Source organism: Eutrigla gurnardus (genome assembly GCF_963514095.1).
Source record: "Eutrigla gurnardus genome assembly, chromosome: 23".
NCBI classification, from domain to species: Eukaryota; Metazoa; Chordata; class Actinopteri; order Perciformes; family Triglidae; genus Eutrigla; species Eutrigla gurnardus.
The window spans coordinates 1400882-1417610 of NC_139934.1; the positions used below are offsets into that span (position 1 = coordinate 1400882).

A 16729-nucleotide genomic window follows, 5' to 3' on the forward strand; every position below is an offset into this window, starting at 1 on the left:
GTCAGAGTGAAGCCAATCAGCGTTGAGATTCTCCTCCTGTCGTCATGACGTCGCTGAATCAGAAGAGAAAAGCTTGAGTTTGCTTGTTTGTTTGTTCTTGTTGGGATGACGGGATGCTGAAATACCTGTTATTATTATGTTGTGTTGGTTGGAGTTTAAAGTTCACCGGTGGGTCACGTGGTGGGAAAACCCTGCAAATGTGACACCTGCGGTCAGTCTTTGGTTTTCCTCATCCGCTGAGGGTTCACAGTAGTGATGTAACTTCCGAAACTGGCGTGTCGGCGCTCCTCTGAAATTGTGCCGAAAAGCGGTTCTGAAACGCGCATGTCACGTGACTGTAGTTCAGTGATTGAAGGAACGCCTCTATGTTTCTAAACGGCTATTCCAAGACGGGCAGATCCTTTGAAATACTGGAAGAGCGACGTGCTGTCTTCCCTAATTTGTACCAGCTGACTAAGAAATGTTTAAGTGTCCCTGCAACAAGTGTACCCTGTGAAAGGATTTTTCAAAAGCAGGGGAAGTGTTATCCAAAAAAAGAAACGGACTCAGCTCAAAAAGAGCTGAACAAATATTATTTTTGAATAAAAATCTTTGATTATTGTATTGCATATAACAATGTGTCATTTATTTATTTTTAATGTTTCTTTAATTCAACCTGTATTCTACTTAAATAAAGGAAACCTAAGACCGGCTCATTTCATAGTGGCACATAATTAGGAGTTTTCTTTGGCCAGAGCATGTAGTTCACAGAAGTGGCCACTAGATGCCACTGTAGAGTCAGGTTTCATATTCGTTTCAAGGCTTCAGCACAGACTGAAACATCGCTTCGAACTGTTTCGAAGCTTCCCTTTGCCCATCACTAGTTCACAGCAGCAGCAGACGCACCGGGGAGAGACCGTACCAGTGCACCGTCTGAAACGCACGCGAAGAGCCACCAGGGGCGGTAGAGTCCGCAGAGGTGATGGACCGTGTTTCCCTGATGTGCTGGGGTCTGCACAGAGAAGTGGTTTTGTTGCTGCTGTTTACATTACTTCTGATGCGAATTCAAACACTGCACTACGGGAACACACGCCTGCATTTCATTGTAGAAGCATGTGTTGCATAATGACATTAAATCTTCTTTGAATCCCTGATATGTTTGTATTGGAAAAATACTATATTGGAAAAACGTTCCCGTCTGCACATGTAAATTATAATTATAATTATAATTATAATAATAATAATTATTATTATTAGTATTATTATTATTATTATTATTATTATTATTATTATTATTATTATTATTATTATTATTATTAAGAGATTAAAAGAGGCCGGTTGTGTCGCTTTTCCGCGGACATTAGAAAAGCTTCCGTCTCCGTTTCTCGTCGGACATCGTTCGCAGCTGCACCGCTCAACCAACAACTTCCGCGCAAATGTTCGAAGTTGTTTTGCACAGAATCGCATCGGAATAACGATGTTCTACTGGATGAAGAGGAGCGGCGGCGGCTCGGAGACGCTCGGCGGCGTCGACGACTTGTCTAAGGCCGAGATCCTGAGAGGAATCGTCACGGAGAAGCTGACGACGGCCGCGCAGGAGATCTTGGCGGTGGTGGAGCGGACGGTGGCCGGCTACGAGGAGGAGGCGTCGGGCTTCAGACGGGAGATCGACCGGCAGAGGAAGCAGCTGGAGCTGCTGCTTCAGCCGCGGGTCACGCTGGAGAAAAGAGGTCGGTGTGGCCGGATGAACCCGGAGTGACGTCACCGCAGGTCACAAACACAAAACACTCGTATTTTAGTGGCGGAACTCCGTTTAAAAATTGACCGATTTAACGTTATTCGTTCGCTAGCGTGGCTAAACACGTCGGAGGACAGAAAACAAACCGCGTACACTCATTGGCATAGCGTGCTTTACAAATCGGGATGCAAGAAGCTACGCTGACTTTTATAAGTTTAGGTCAGTTTTCACATTTGCCGTTTAGAAAACAGCACATTTAACGTTGTTCGCTAGCTAGCGCGGCTGCACACGTCGGAGGACTCACAACTACACACGTACACACATCGTCGTAATGTGGTTTACAATTCGGCATGCAAAAATACACTGACAATATTTTCCTCTTTATGGGAAACACGAAGCCCTGATCCCAGATGTGGAAGAGGTGGTGGTTTTGAGTGAGGAAGAGGAGGAGGCAGAGGTGGAGGAGGAGGAGGAGGAGGAGCATCCACAGCAGTCAGGTGAGTCTTCACCTGAGTTCTAGAATATAATGTACAATCAGCACTGGAGGAAGTATTCTGGGCCATTACTGCAGTAAAAGTACTCTGTGATGGTAAAAGTATTCTGATCCAGTAACAGTACTAGTACCACTCAGTAGAAGTACTCTGATCCAGTAACAGTACTAGTACCACTCAGTAGAAGTACTCTGATCCAGTAACTGTACTAGTACCACTCAGTAGAAGTACTCTGATCCAGTAACAGTACTAGTACCACTCAGTAGAAGTACTCTGATCCAGTAACTGTACTAGTACCACTCAGTAGAAGTACTCTGATCCAGGAACTGTACTAGTACCACTCAGTAGAAGTACTCTGATCCAGTAACAGTACTAGTACCACTCAGTAGAAGTACTCTGATCCAGTAACTGTACTAGTACCACTCAGTAGAAGTACTCTGATCCAGTAACTGTACTAGTACCACTCAGTACAACTACTCTGATCCAGTTACAGTACTAGTACACACCCAGTACAAGTACTCTGATCTAGTAACAGTACTAGTACCACCCAGTGTAGATGATGTACTGAGCCGGTCTTGGTTAAAACCAGGTCCAGGTGTGGAGGACACCGGGAGTCTGGGCCTCCTGTGGTTCGATGAAGATGATGAAGAGCAGCAGCTGTCTGGAGGACCAGCAACAAGCTCCAAACAGAGACGAGAAGACCTGAAGGATCCGGATTATCGGATCACGTCCAGGTTGAGTAATAATCTCTACGCTACGTAGCGTGCTAGCTTAGCTAACAAGAGACAAACTCAAATATTGATGAGATTAAAGTGGTGATTTTAGCTTAGCATGTTCTTAGCACGCTAGTTAGCTTAGCATGCTAGTTAGCTTAGCTTTTGATTTGGTTCTTGAGCAGCTCGGTCTTCTCCCCGGCAGGTTAGTTTCCCCCCGAGCTCGGTCTGACAGGAGAAGGCCCGGCAGACCTCGGACCAGTGACCCGCAGGGCGATCTGGTCCTCAGGATCTGCATCCTGGAGGACTCCCAGACCGTCGTGCTCTCTAACACGGGTATGTTTTTGGGAACACAGGCTTTTCACAGCTGACGGCGACGCCCGGACTCACAAGGACTTTCTGTTTCAGTGTTTAAGAAGTACCCGGTGAAGGAGGTCCAGTGTCCCCGAGGCCTGCTGGAGGAGGACTTCCTGGACCTGCTGAAGTCCACCTTCCCCCAGCTGGCCGCCGGGAAGCCTTTTGACGTGTTCACATCGGACAGGACGAAGGTGCTGCAGCCTCTGGTGGTGGAGACGCTGACGCCGGAGGAGGTCTGCAGGAGCATCAGGCTGGCGGGGGGCGGCAACTCGGCCCTCTACATCCGCCTGAAGGTCTGTTTGTTTCCTGGTCCACTTGGGGACCAGAGTCCTCGGCCCAGCATCCAGGGTCACAAGTCACGAGTCGCCGTGTGGGGAAACAGAGAAATCTTAACTGTGGGACCAGTAAAGTAAATTCTGGAAGCCTTTCAGTCTCCCGTGCTGCAGTACCACTCTCCACCTGAGTGGATACTGATGCTCCGCCAGGGGGGGCGCTGTTTCACCAAAATCACTATTGATTAAATGCTGTTTAATGTGATATCTGGTTGCAAATATGAAGTTAACGATAAAATAAATCATATTAACTCAAGTATAGAGGACATCAGACTACTACACACATTTACATTTTTAAATAATATGTTTTTTCTCACTTTTCCTGAAATTTAAATACATTTTTGTTTTTATTTGCTTGTAAATGATGTAAATAAAAACGTTTATACATTAGAAATGAATTGAAATAACATTAATTTCCTCCTATATGAAGCCCTCACAGAGCGGAGAGGATCCTGAGAGAGGAGCTGAGCCTCCGTCCGGCTCCGTCACCACGTCGGCCGATGAAACCGAACCGTTGTCAAGGTAACGGAGAGCCCGGCGACACGTTGTGACACCAAATCTGTCTCATGAATTTCCAGCTTTCAATAATTTAATTTAATTTGTTTTATTATAAAATTTTATCTCTGAGAATATTAAAGTTTTTATTTTGTACATTTCTGGGGGTTTTCACATAAATCTACTAAATTCATCTCAGAATATTCAAGGAATTTTCTTGTAAATTTGTCTTTTTTTCTCATAAATTTAATCTAAGTATTTTTCTTTTACATTTTTTTTTATTTCTGGGGGTTTTCTCATAAATGTACCACTTTAATCTCAGAATATTGAAGGTTTTATTTGTTAATTCAGTTTGTGGTCTATCCTAGACGAGAGGCTCCGCCCCCCAGTGTCCAGTCGGAGAGGCGGCGGCGTGGCAGACCCCGCCTCGGCGAGGAGCCGACCCACCACTCCCTGCGCGTCTGCCTGCTGGGGGATTCGCCGTCCGACCGTCTGTCCAGAGGTGAGTCTCCGGGGTCAGCGTTGGGGGGCGGAGGGTGAACCGGACGCCGACCAGCTGATGACCACTTCCCCTCCTCTCTGGTTCAGGTCTGGTGAAGTCCTCGGTGCGGGAGGTCCGGTGTCCCCGCGGGCTCCGGGAGGAGGACTTCCTGAACCTGCTGAGGTCCGCCTTCCCTCAGCTGGCAGGACACGACGGACCGCTCGCCGTCTTCAAGTCGGACCGAAGCCGCCGCCTCCAGAGGCTGGACATGAAGACGCTGACCATCATCGACAAGACCCTGCTCTACATCCGGCTCAAGGTACTGCAGTAGTATTCTGGAAGGACGTTTACACAAGTACTGCATTTAAAGTACTTTCTACGTCCTTGTCTTTAGGGTGTACTGTCCCTTTAAGGCAGCATTAAACCTCAGAGACTTTTCTGAGGTTTCATAATAAAAATGCTCAGAAATAATTGATCTTTTTGATTTAAAAACCATCGACTGTTGCAGACAGGCGAGGAGGAGGAGGAGGCGGAGGAGGAGAAGGAGGAGGAGGAGAAGGAGGAGAAGGAGGAGGAGAAGCAGGAGGAGGAGAAGGAGGAGGAGGAGGAGAAGGAGGAGAAGGAGGAGAAGCAGGAGGAGAAGCAGGAGGAGGAGAAGCAGCAGCTTCGTCATGTGAAGGAAAATGATGAAGACTCTTCTCCGCCTGCCGTGAAGATGAAGAGGGATGAAGACGAACTCTGCTCGAGGTGAGTTACTACAAAATGAGTACTTTTACTTTAAGTACGTTGTACTTTAATTTAGAATCAGGGCTTTTACTTGTAATCAAGTATTTCTACGTATTTCTATTTCTCCTATAGACTATGACTGGAAGTACGTTATTGTTAGTGTTGTTGTACTTGTACTATGTTTTTTTTACCATCTGTGTACTTGAGTTTCTTGCTGATACCGATTTATATTTATATATTTATATATTTGCCAGAAGCAAATTAAATATTAAATCCAACCAACAAACCGTTTCCTTCCACATTAAACTTATTTTAAAACATGTCGAACGAGAGCAGGAAGTCATTTCTTGTTTTTCCACATCAGCCGCGTTGCAGGAGGAAGCGTGGCGTCCAGCAGCTCGGCGGCGGACTCGGACGGAGACGAGGCGCCGGACTCGGATGGAGACAAGGCGCCGGACGGCGACTGGAAACCGGATCCTGAGCCGAGGAAGAGGCGAGGAGCCGGCGGTGGTAAAGCGGCATGTAAGGTGTGCGGCAGCTGGTACCGGATCCAGGGCATCCTCATGAAACACGCCTGGAGCCACGTGGACGAGGGCGTCTGCGGCGTGTGCGGCCGGCGGTTCGAGTCCGCCGACGAGCTGAAGGAACACTTGAAAAATCACCAGAAGACCCACAACTGCTCGTACTGCAGGAAGTCCTTCCTCACCGCCAGCGGCCTCAAGTACCACACCACACTGCACACGGGCGACCGGCCCTTTAAGTGCGACACCTGCGGCAAGGCGTTCCCCCACATGTCCGGCCTCCGCGTGCACCGATGGGTCCACGCCGAGGAGAAACCCTACCAATGCGACGCCTGCCCGAAGGCGTTCGGCCTGAAGGCGCAGCTGCACGCACACAGCAAGGTGCACTCGGGCGGCCAGCGCCACCGCTGCTCCATCTGCGGCAAGTCGCTGTTCGACCTGCGCTCGCTGACCCGACACAAGGTCACGCACTCCGCCGAGCGCCGCCACGGCTGCGGCGTCTGCGGGAAGCGCTTCAAGCTGCCCAGCACGCTGAAGTCGCACGAGAAGACGCACACGGAGCGTGAGCGGCTGTTCCTCTGCCACATCTGCTGCAAGACCTTCGTGTCCGGCTGCAGCCTGGCGGCGCACGTGAGGACGCACGCCGGCGTACGGCCTTTCGCCTGCGCCGTATGCGGCAAAGGCTTCGTGTCCAACGGCCAGCGGAAGGTGCACATGCGCGTGCACACGGGCGAGGCGCCGTACGGCTGCAACGAGTGCGGCCGCTTCTTCAAGCGCAAGTCGAACCTGAAGGACCACGTGAGGAGCCACCTGGGCATCAAGCTGTTCGTCTGCAGCGTCTGTGGGAAGGCGTGTTCCCGGCAGGAGCACCTGACCGTCCACATGAGGACGCACAACGGGGAGAGACCCTACCAGTGTCCCGTCTGCAGCCGCGCCTTCACCCAGAGCCACTGTCTGAAAACACACATGAAGAGCCACCAGGGGGCGCCCAGCAGCACCTGAACACCGCGCCTGGAGACCAGCTGTCTGAAAACACACATGAGGAGCCACCAGGGGGCGCCCAGCAGCCCCTGAACACCTCGCCTGGAGACCAGCTGTCTGAAAACACACATGAGGAGCCACCAGGGGGCGCCCAGCTGCACCTGAACACCTCGCCTGGAGACCAGCTGTCTGAAAACACACATGAGGAGCCACCAGGGGGTGCCCAGCTGCACCTGAACGCATCACCTGGAGACCAGCTGCACCTGAACACCTCCTCACCCTGAAGACCAGCTGCACCTGAACGCATCATCACCCTGAAGACCAGCTGCACCTGAACGCATCATCACCCTAAAGACCAGCTGCACCTAAACACATCATCGCCCTGAAGACGAGCTGCACCTGAACGCATCATCACCCTGAAGACCAGCTGCACCTGAACGCATCATCCCCCTGATCCGAGCTGCTGATAACAAACGGAGCTAATACAACTTTAAGAGCCCCGATTAAGTTTGTTTCTGCCGATCCTGATTGACGAGCCGGATCAGCCGGATTGTTGTTGTTTTGTTTAAGCAGCTGACTTTTCATAGTTTAAGACATCCGTAGTTGTTATTATCATAAAAACACACTATTCACATTATAATTAGGAATTAAAATGTGATATACACTCAACAAAAATATAAACGCAACACTTTTGTTTTTGCTCCCAATTTTCATGAGATGGACTTAAAGATCTAAAATTCATTCCAGATACACAATATTACCATTTCTCTCAAACATTGTTCACAAATCAGTCTAAATGTGTGATAGTGAGCACTTCTGCTTTGCTGAGATAATCCATCCCACCTCACAGGTGTGCCACATCAAGATGCTGATCTGACATCATGATTAGTGCACAGGTGTACCTTATACTGCCCACAATAAAAGGCCACTCTGAAATGTGCAGTTTTGTCTCACAGCAAAATGCCACAGATGCCACAAGCATTGAGGGAGCGTGCAATTGGCATGCTGACAGCAGGAATGTCAACCAGATCTGTTGCTCGTGCATTGAATGTTCATTTCTCCACCATAAGCCGTCTCCAAAGGCGTTTCAGAGAATATGGCAGTACATCCAACCGGCCTCACAACCGCAGACCACGTGTAACCACACCAGCCCAGGACCTCCACATCCAGCAGGTTCACCTCCAAGATCGTCTGAGACCAGCCACTCAGACAGCTGCTGAAACAATTGGTTTGCATAACCAAACAATTTCTGCACAAACTGTCAGAAACCGTCTCAGGGAAGCTCAACTGCATACTCGTTGTCCTCATCGGGGTCTTGACCTGACTCCAGCTCGTCGCCGTAACAGACTTGAGTGGGCAAATGCTCACATTCGATGGCGTCTGGCACGTTGCAGAGGTGTTCTCTTCACGGATGAATCTCGGTTTACATTGTTCAGGGCAGATGGCAGACAGCGTGCGTGGCGTCGTGTGGGTGAGCGCTTTGCTGATGTCAATGTTGTGGATCGAGTGGCCCATGGTGGTGGTGGGGTTATGGTATGGGCAGGCATCTGTTATGGACGAAGAACACAGGTGTGCCTTAGACTGTCCACAATAAAAGGCCACCCTGAAATGTGCATTTTTTTGCTTTATTGGGGGTCTGGGGACTCAGAACCAGTCAGTATCTGGTGTGACCACCATTTGCCTCATGCAGTGCAACACATCTTCTTCGCATAGAGTTTATCAGATTGTCAATTGTGGCCTGTGGAATGTTGGTCCACTCCTCTTCAATGGCTGTGCGAAGTTGCTGGATATTAGTGGGAACTGGTACATGCTGTCGTATACGCCGGTCAAGCACATCCCAAACATGCTCAATGGGTGACATGTCCGGTGAGTATGCTGGCCATGCAAGAACTGGGACATTTTCAGCTTCCAAGAATTGTGTACAGATCCTTGCAACATGGGGCCGTGCATTATCTTGCTGAAACATGAGGTGATGTTCATGGATGTATGGCACAACAATGGGCCTCAGGATCTCATCACGGTATCTCTGTGCATTCAAAATGCCATCAATAAAATGCACCTGTGTTCTTCGTCCATAACAGATGCCTGCCCATACCATAACCCCACCACCACCATGGGCCACTCGATCCACAACATTGACATCAGCAAAGCGCTCACCCACACGACGCCACGCACGCTGTCTGCCATCTGCCCTGAACAATGTAAACCGAGATTCATCCGTGAAGAGAACACCTCTGCAACGTGCCAGACGCCATCGAATGTGAGCATTTGCCCACTCAAGTCTGTTACGGCGACGAGCTGGAGTCAGGTCAAGACCCCGATGAGGACAACGAGTATGCAGTTGAGCTTCCCTGAGACGGTTTCTGACAGTTTGTGCAGAAATTGTTTGGTTATGCAAACCAATTGTTTCAGCAGCTGTCTGAGTGGCTGGTCTCAGACGATCTTGGAGGTGAACCTGCTGGATGTGGAGGTCCTGGGCTGGTGTGGTTACACGTGGTCTGCGGTTGTGAGGCCGGTTGGATGTACTGCCATATTCTCTGAAACGCCTTTGGAGACGGCTTATGGTGGAGAAATGAACATTCAATGCACGAGCAACAGATCTGGTTGACATTCCTGCTGTCAGCATGCCAATTGCACGCTCCCTCAATGCTTGTGGCATCTGTGGGATTTTGCTGTGAGACAAAACTGCACATTTCAGAGTGGCCTTTTATTGTGGGCAGTATAAGGTACACCTGTGCACTAATCATGATGTCAGATCAGCATCTTGATGTGGCACACCTGTGAGGTGGGATGGATTATCTCAGCAAAGCAGAAGTGCTCACTATCACACATTTAGACAGATTTGTGAACAATGTTTGAGAGAAATGGTAATATTGTGTATCTGGAATGAATTTTAGATCTTTAAGTCCATCTCATGAAAAATGGGAGCAAAAACAAAAGTGTTGCGTTTATATTTTTGTTGAGTGTATATCGTATGATGACGATTAGTGATTCCCTCTCCAGTATCTGTAGGTTACATTTAAACCATGGGAACGTTCTGACTTACCGTGGTACTCATTTTTACTGAGTAGAGCATGAACGCATCATAATGTAAATTGTTAACTGAACCTTCGTAATGAGGTCTGCGTCCCCGGATGTAAAACCTTATTTTTACACTATGGAAGTTAAAGGGTGAAATAAAGTCGTAGTTACACAACTGAGAAAACGTTTCCCAACACTAAGTTCTGAAAAGTGACATCAAATAAAAAAACATAGCTGGAAAAATAATCACCAGATATAAATCATTTATTTTTATTTTTCATAGTGACACTATTGTAGGAAATTGTCCAAATGATATCTGAACTTATGTAAAACGTCATGCTTCCTCTAACCACGTGGTTTAAATTGATGAACTCTGTAATAATTCTTAGTTGATGTTATAAATATTTAGCGTTACCTTGATGAACGTGAACATTTACAAATCCCACTGAATGCAGCGTTTGGTGCCTTAAAGCATGTTTTCACTACAAATATGCTGGTTTTACTTTGTTTTTGTTTTTTTTACTTCTGCAGCGAAGTAAAGAGACATTCTGTACTTTACTGTAAAAAAAACTACAAACTGTATGTGAACAAAATAAACAGAAATATGGATCAAGTTTACGAATAAGTGTCGGCAGCTGTAGGCTGTACTGTTAGCGCCGTTTGCATGTTTGCTGCTGTTAGCATGTTTGCTATAGTTTGTTCTTTTAGCGCTGTTAGCATGTTTGCTGTAGTTTGTACTGTTAGCATGTTTGCTATAGTTTGTTCTTTTAGCGCTGTTAGCATGTTTGCTGTAGTTTGTACTGTTAGCATGTTTGCTATAGTTTGTTCTTTTAGCGCTGTTAGCATGTTTGCTGTAGTTTGCACTGTTAGCACTGTTAGCATGTTTGCTGTAGTTTTAATGTTAGCTTGTTTGCTGTAGTTTGTACTGTTAGCATGTTTGCTGTAGTTTGCACTGTTAGCACTGTTAGCATGTTTGCTGTAGTTTGTACTGTTAGCATGTTTGCTGTAGTTTGCACTGTTAGCACTGTTAGCATGTTTGCTGTAGTTTTAATGTTAGCTTGTTTGCTGTAGTTTGTACTGTTAGCATGTTTGCGGTAGTTTGTACTGTTAGCATGTTTGCTGTAGTTTGTACTGTTAGCATGTTTGCTGTAGTTAGCACTGTTAGCATGTTTGCTGTAGTTTTAATGTTAGCTTGTTTGCTGTAGTTTGTACTGTTAGCATGTTCGCGGTAGTTTGTACTGTTAGCGCTGTTAGCATGTTCGCGGTAGTTTGTACTGTTAGCGCTGTTAGCAATTTCTGTAGTTTGTACTGGTAGCACGTTTAGCATGTTTGCTGTAGTTTGTACTGTTAGCGCTGTTAGCATGGTCGCTGTACCCAGAGCTGCTATCAGTCACGTGTCGCTGACGTTAGAAGCCTTTTTTCTTTTCGTACGAACAGTCGCGGCGTCGATGTGCTGCGTTCAAGGCAGCTCCAGCATGCCATGTTCGGCGAGGATCCGCTGAGTTTGCACGTGCACTAGCATCAGGGCGCGGATGATCGCGTGCAGGACGGGCGTGGCCTCCCGCTGGCTCTGCACACAGACCAGCTGCAGGAAATAGCGTCTGTCCGGCAGCGCGAGGAAGACGAACTCCGCAGCCTGGCGGAGCACCCAAGGGTGGTGGGGGGCCAACGCCACCTTGTAGGCGTCCCTCAGGGAAGAAGAGCAAATGCAGCAGGCTGTAAGCATCAGCTAGCACCAGTTAGTTTCAGCCTGTGTTAGCGCAGTGACGCGGCGGCTACCTGCTCAGCTCCCCGGGGGTTTTGAATTGCCCGTCGGCGTCCGGTCCTTCAGCCAAACCCTCCAACATGAGCTTCAGCCACAGCAGAGATCGGTGCAGCCGCAGCAGCGTCCGGCAGCCCGAAGCCGTACGCCCACTGAAGTTGACCACGCCCCTTTCAAGCTCCACCTTCACCATAGATCGCACTGAGCGAGCCTCCACGCCGTCCCGTAATAAGGCGACCTTCTCCTTCACCTTCTGGGAGAAGAACCCGACCACCGCCCCGAGAGACTCCATGAACCTGGAAGAGAACGTTTGTGAGTATTTTTTATAGTTTATGTACTGCTAAAGCTGAACTTACGACAAAGTACATTGTTTAGTGCTAATGTTAGCAGTTCTGACCTCTTTTTTTATTGTTTTTTTGTTTTTTTTTGTTTTTTGCTTTAAATTTTTTTATTGGCAACCAATAAGTCAAAAATAATGAATCACAATCAAATTAATCATTATTTACCAGTACATTTTTTCAATTTATATAGATTAAAAAGTGTGAGAAAAAAAAAGAAAAACAAACAAACAAAAACAAAACACAACACAATAAAAAACAAACATAGTGGTGGTGTACAGATGTCGTAAATCTCAGTAGTCCAGAAGGAGGGAAAGGGGGAAACAGATTGTAGGCAGTTGAGGACCAGGCGTATACAGTCTGTATGAGCTCAAACTCACCCTTAAGACACTTAAGTTCTTTTGAAAGAGGGTATCCTGCGTATCTTATTAATTATCTCTCTCCATAAGAGCTGTTCCTCATTACGCTTTTCCAGAAGATTAGAAGCAGCTCCCTCCAAAGAGATTGTCTCGAGGAAAGTTTGCAACCATCTTCCCATTACCAGATGGTCAGCATTTTTCCAATTGGTAGCGATGAGTCTTTTGGCCGTCATACATCCCGTTATTATAATTTGTTTGTGATCTTTGGGCCAAGATCCAGAGGCCGTATAATTCAATAAACAATTGTTATTGTTAAATTTTGTTAAATGATACGTAACGTTCTTTAAAGTAAAAGCTTAAGTTCTCATCTTGAAATGATTTATTCTTTTACAATAAAAGTTAAAATTTGTTTAAAAAAATAGTGTCATAGTGTGTAAGTAAAGCAGCAAAAGAGCTGTTTTAATGAAATTTGTCATTTCTTTTAATGGTGATTTCAAAGTTAGGATCCTTTCAGGTAATTTTCTTCTTACAAGCAATTATTATCTGAAAAGGGAGGAATTTGCATCAACGGGAAAGGTGAGCTATCTTTGTTTTACAACTTGTTATCACTTCTTCTAGAAGATACATTCAGAGCAAATACGTGTGAAACAGATTGTCTCATTCTGCTTTGTTTAAATAAAGTTTTTTGTGAGTACTTGAGGAGCTGATCCCAGCTCTGCAGGTAAGGCTCCAGCAGCACATCGTCCGCGTCCGCCAGGCTGGACTTTAAATATCGTAGTAGACGCCAGGCCTGAAACGATTGGCCAGGACACTCCTGTATGAGGGGTTCCACTGGCTCCGCCCCGATCTCAGGGACCAATGGCGGCTCGGGCTGAAAATAAAATAAACAAAAACGTATTTGTTTTGTGTAATTTGGACACACATGTTCAGTATTCATACACTTTGAATAGATGCCATCTGTGTAGCAGTGGGGGCGGAGCTTCAGGGCTCGCTGCTGTTCACTATTGCTGTTGGATGCTGGATTATGGCAGATCAACACACAGCATCACATGACATTAATTAGAAAACATGCAAGAAGAGACAATGAAAATAAAGTGTGTTACCGGTTGGTGGTAAAAAGTCAAACACGGCTGCCCGACGCCGCCACAATCTCTGACTCCGCCCTGAGCTGGAGACACAAAAGTGTACAAGTAAAATCCCGCCAAAATAAAAGCACAGAACTATTATCAGCTAAATGTATTCAAAGTAGTAGTAAAGTGTCAGTGTCACTGTTCCAACATAAGGGGCCGGGCCCTCCAGAGGGTCTCCAGATAAATGTGAGGGGTCCGGGAGGTTTAAAGGGAGAGAAGACACTAGTGTTCAGTTTTTCAACTTTTCTTATTAAAAATAAAATGACTCACTGCTTTTCTTTTATACATGAAGCAGCTGTCAGATAAATGTAGTGCAGTAAACAAAAGTACCATATTTACCTCTGAGATGGAAGTAGAAAGTAACAGGAAATGGAAATTGCTCAAGTGAAGTACAAGTACCTCAAAATTGTACTCAAGTACAGTACTTGTACAGAATTAGTCGAGCCGAGTGTGAGAGGTGTCGAGCCAACATGGCCGACAGCCAGAGACGCTCGGTGACGGAGGAAAACTCACGAAGCCACAGGGAGCTGACGAAGAGGAGCAGAACCAGCATGGCCGACAGCATCATCATCCGTCGGAGGGAAACCATGGTAACCACATCACACCAATACACACACACACACTCTCCCTGGAGCTGCTCAGTTAAAACATGATGATGACAAGCCAGCGCTTTATCACATGCTCTCTCTCTCGCTTTCTCTCTCTCTCTCTCTCTCTCACTGGGGTTAAAGGTCGCTTGTTGCCCCCCCCACCTCCCAGATACTGGATGCATAAACACTCAGGATGACCTTCGAACTTCACCTCCGCCCTTTTTTTTTATCTCTGTTTTATCACAAACACACAGCTCCAGTGTCTAAGGTGAGTTCAGGTGTCTGTTATAACAGTGGGAATGTCGAGTGTCTGTGTTTAGTTCAGGTGTCTGTAATAACAGTGGGAATGTCGAGTGTCTGTGTTTAGTTCAGGTGTCTGTAATAACAGTGGGAATGTCGAGTGTCTGTGTTTAGTTCAGGTGTCTGTAATAACAGTGGGAATGTTGAGTGTCTGTGTTTAGTTCAGGTGTCTGTAATAACAGTGGGAATGTTGAGTGTCTGCGGTGAGTTCAGGTGTCTGTAATAACAGTGGGAATGTTGAGTGTCTGCGGTGAGTTCAGGTGTCTTCCAGTGGTTCGTTAATGAGACAAAAGTCCAAACTTAAGAGAAAATTATTTATTGATGATAAAATCTCACCCGTAGCACCTTTTTGAAGTTGTTGAAAGACGCATCTGCTTGATTGGTTGATTGATTGATTGATTGATTGGTGTCTTTGGTGAATCAATATGCAGATATATTGTGCGTATGTGAGCTTGTGCTTGTTTTCAGTGTAAAGCTAATCAATAAGGGTTTAATTTAGTCTTAAGCTAAGAATAAAGCTTTTTTTCTGCAACATGAAAGTTATGGCTTTTTAAGGTACAAAAAGGATTTTCCTAAAATCGCTAATGTTGTTTGTTCGACCTTCATCTGAACTCTTCAAGGTCGCCGGGTAAAAGTAAATCTAGGAATTAAGGGTTTTTAGGAGAATAGGGTTAATTTAAGGGTTTAACATAGTGAAACAAGGACAAGATTGAAGGGGATTTGTGAGGAAAGAATAATGGTTAGTTCAGGTTTAGTCCAAAAAAAAAGTTTTTACATTACTGTTCAGGGATATTTTGAGATTACAAAAAAAGTTTGTGACACATTACAGTGAAATAAGGTTTGTGTAAAGGGTTCAGCTATAAGGTTTTGGTTAACTTGGCTAGAATATTAAAGACTAGAAAAACTGTTGGAATATTCTTTGACACGTTTACTTCCACCTTAAATAGTGGAAATAAGCAGCTTTAAGGTTAAGGGTAAGATTGGGTTCAAGTTAAGTTTAAGGATTTATGAGGTCAATGAAGGTCGTCACACGTCTACAACCACGACCAGACGGTGTGAGTCGAGTTCAGCAGAGTCCTCCGACTTCACCTGCAGGACGTCACAGAGTCCAGGACGCTTCTGAAGAACCTGAGGAAGAAAATCACGCCATGAAACAATCGGAACTATTAACGTTAATATTACGTTAATATTAGAGAACGAGATTTACAGTGTTACGTTGTAGTGAAGGAGAGTGACGGTGTAACGTTGTAGTGAAGGAGTGACAGTGTTGCATTGTAGTGAAGGAGAGTGACGGTGTAACGTTGTAGTGAAGGAGAGTGAAGGTGTTGCGTTGTAGTAAAGGAGTGACGTGTTGCGTTGTAGTGAAGGAGAGTGACGGTGTAACGTAGTTAAGGAGAGTGACGGTGTTGCGTTGTAGTGAAGGAGTGACGTGTTGCGTTGTAGTGAAGGAGAGTGACGGTGTAACGTAGTTAAGGAGAGTGACGGTGTTGCGTTGTAGTGAAGGAGTGACGTGTTGCGTTGTAGTGAAGGAGAGTGACGGTGTAAAGTTGTAGTGAAGGAGAGTGACGGTGTTGCGTTGTAGTGAAGGAGAGTGACGGTGTAACGTTGTAGTGAAGGAGTGACGTGTTGCGTTGTAGTGAAGGAGAGTGACGGTGTAACGTTGTAGTTAAGGAGAGTGACGGTGTAACGTTGTAGTGAAGGAGTGAAGGTGTTGTGTTGTAGTGAAGGAGAGTGACGGTGTTGCGTTGTAGAGAAGGAGAGTGACGGTGTTGCGTTGTAGTGAAGGAGTGACGTGTTGCGTTTTAGTTAAGGAGAGTGACGGTGTTGCGTTGTAGTGAAGGAGAGTGACGGTGTTGCGTTGTAGAGAAGGAGAGTGATGGTGTTGCGTTGTAGTTAAGGAGAGTGACGGTGTTGCATTGTAGTGAAGGAGAGTGACGGTGTTGCGTTGTAGTGAAGGAGAGTGACGGTGTTGCGTTGTAGTGAAGGAGTGACGTGTTGCGTTTTAGTTAAGGAGAGTGACGGTGTTGCGTTGTAGTGAAGGAGAGTGACGGTGTTGCGTTGTAGAGAAGGAGAGTGACGGTGTTGCGTTGTAGAGAAGGAGAGTGACGGTGTTGCGTTGTAGTGAAGGAGTGACGTGTTGCGTTTTAGTTAAGGAGAGTGACGGTGTAACGTTGTAGTGAAGGAGAGTGACAGTGTTGCGTTGGAGTGAAGGAGAGTGAAGGTGTTGCGTTTTAGTGAAGGAGAGTGACAGTGTTGCGTTGTAGAGAAGGAGAGTGACGGTGTTGCGTTGGAGAGAAGGAGAGTGACGGTGTTGCGTTGTAGAGAAGGAGAGTGACAGTGTTACGTTGTAGTGAAGGAGAGTCACGGTGTTGTGTTGTAGTTAAGGAGAGTGACGGTGTTGCGTTGTAGTGAAGG

The 16729-nt window shown here is 46.4% G+C and overlaps 3 protein-coding genes across 5 annotated transcripts in view; 1 reads left to right on the plus strand and 2 right to left on the minus strand.

Moving 5' to 3' along the window:
- The first annotated feature begins 1338 nt into the window (after positions 1–1338).
- On the plus strand, positions 1339–7054 carry LOC311008803 (uncharacterized protein). 2 transcript variants are annotated; one of them, XM_084002699.1, is made up of 10 exons: positions 1339–1709; positions 2116–2214; positions 2798–2942; positions 3127–3257; positions 3330–3571; positions 4041–4132; positions 4474–4607; positions 4694–4905; positions 5215–5333; positions 5677–7054. In XM_084002699.1, exons 1-10 carry the CDS (start codon positions 1457–1459, stop codon positions 6833–6835), a joined length of 2586 nt encoding a protein of 861 aa, XP_083858825.1. In that variant the 5' UTR covers positions 1339–1456; the 3' UTR covers positions 6836–7054. The 2 variants fall into 2 exon arrangements, with proteins under 2 accessions (XP_083858825.1, XP_083858826.1); XM_084002700.1 differs by having other exon boundaries at positions 1340–1709; positions 4050–4132; positions 5212–5333.
- A 3911-nt stretch (positions 7055–10965) lies between these two features.
- Positions 10966–13120, minus strand: LOC311008841 (ceramide-1-phosphate transfer protein-like). The gene is made up of 3 exons (XM_084002762.1): positions 12990–13120; positions 11615–11893; positions 10966–11523 (listed from the first exon to the last, which is right to left on the minus strand). The coding sequence occupies exons 2-3, from the start codon at positions 11887–11889 to the stop codon at positions 11295–11297; spliced, it is 504 nt and encodes a 167-aa protein (XP_083858888.1). The 5' UTR covers positions 11890–11893; positions 12990–13120; the 3' UTR covers positions 10966–11294.
- Positions 13068–16729, minus strand: part of LOC311008812 (F-box only protein 41-like) — a 13080-nt gene continuing 9418 nt past the window's right edge. Inside the window, exons 16-18 of one of the 2 annotated variants that reach the window (XM_084002718.1) lie at positions 15404–15442; positions 13398–13462; positions 13068–13165 (exon numbers count right to left, since the gene is read on the minus strand). In XM_084002718.1, coding sequence (XP_083858844.1) covers positions 13415–13462; positions 15404–15442 — 87 coding nt within the window. In that variant the 3' untranslated portion in view covers positions 13068–13165; positions 13398–13414. Of the gene's footprint in view, positions 13166–13397; positions 13463–14658; positions 15443–16729 lie in introns of those variants that run through there. The other variant, XM_084002717.1, reaches the window with a different exon arrangement.

What these genes read in the sequence shown, in the direction of transcription:
- LOC311008803 (XM_084002699.1), top strand. Translation starts at nt 1,457, where the DNA reads ATGTTCTACTGGATGAAGAGGAGCGGCGGCGGCTCGGAGACGCTCGGC. An exon ending in CGTCGTGCTCTCTAACACGG is followed by an intron (nt 3,258 to 3,329) that starts GTATGTTTTTGG and finishes TTTCTGTTTCAG; the next exon opens with TGTTTAAGAAGTACCCGGTG. An exon ending in GAAGACGAACTCTGCTCGAG is followed by an intron (nt 5,334 to 5,676) that starts GTGAGTTACTAC and finishes TTTCCACATCAG; the next exon opens with CCGCGTTGCAGGAGGAAGCG.
- LOC311008841 (XM_084002762.1), bottom strand. Translation starts at nt 11,889, where the DNA reads ATGGAGTCTCTCGGGGCGGTGGTCGGGTTCTTCTCCCAGAAGGTGAAG. An exon ending in ACCCCCGGGGAGCTGAGCAG is followed by an intron (nt 11,524 to 11,614) that starts GTAGCCGCCGCG and finishes TTCTTCCCTGAG; the next exon opens with GGACGCCTACAAGGTGGCGT.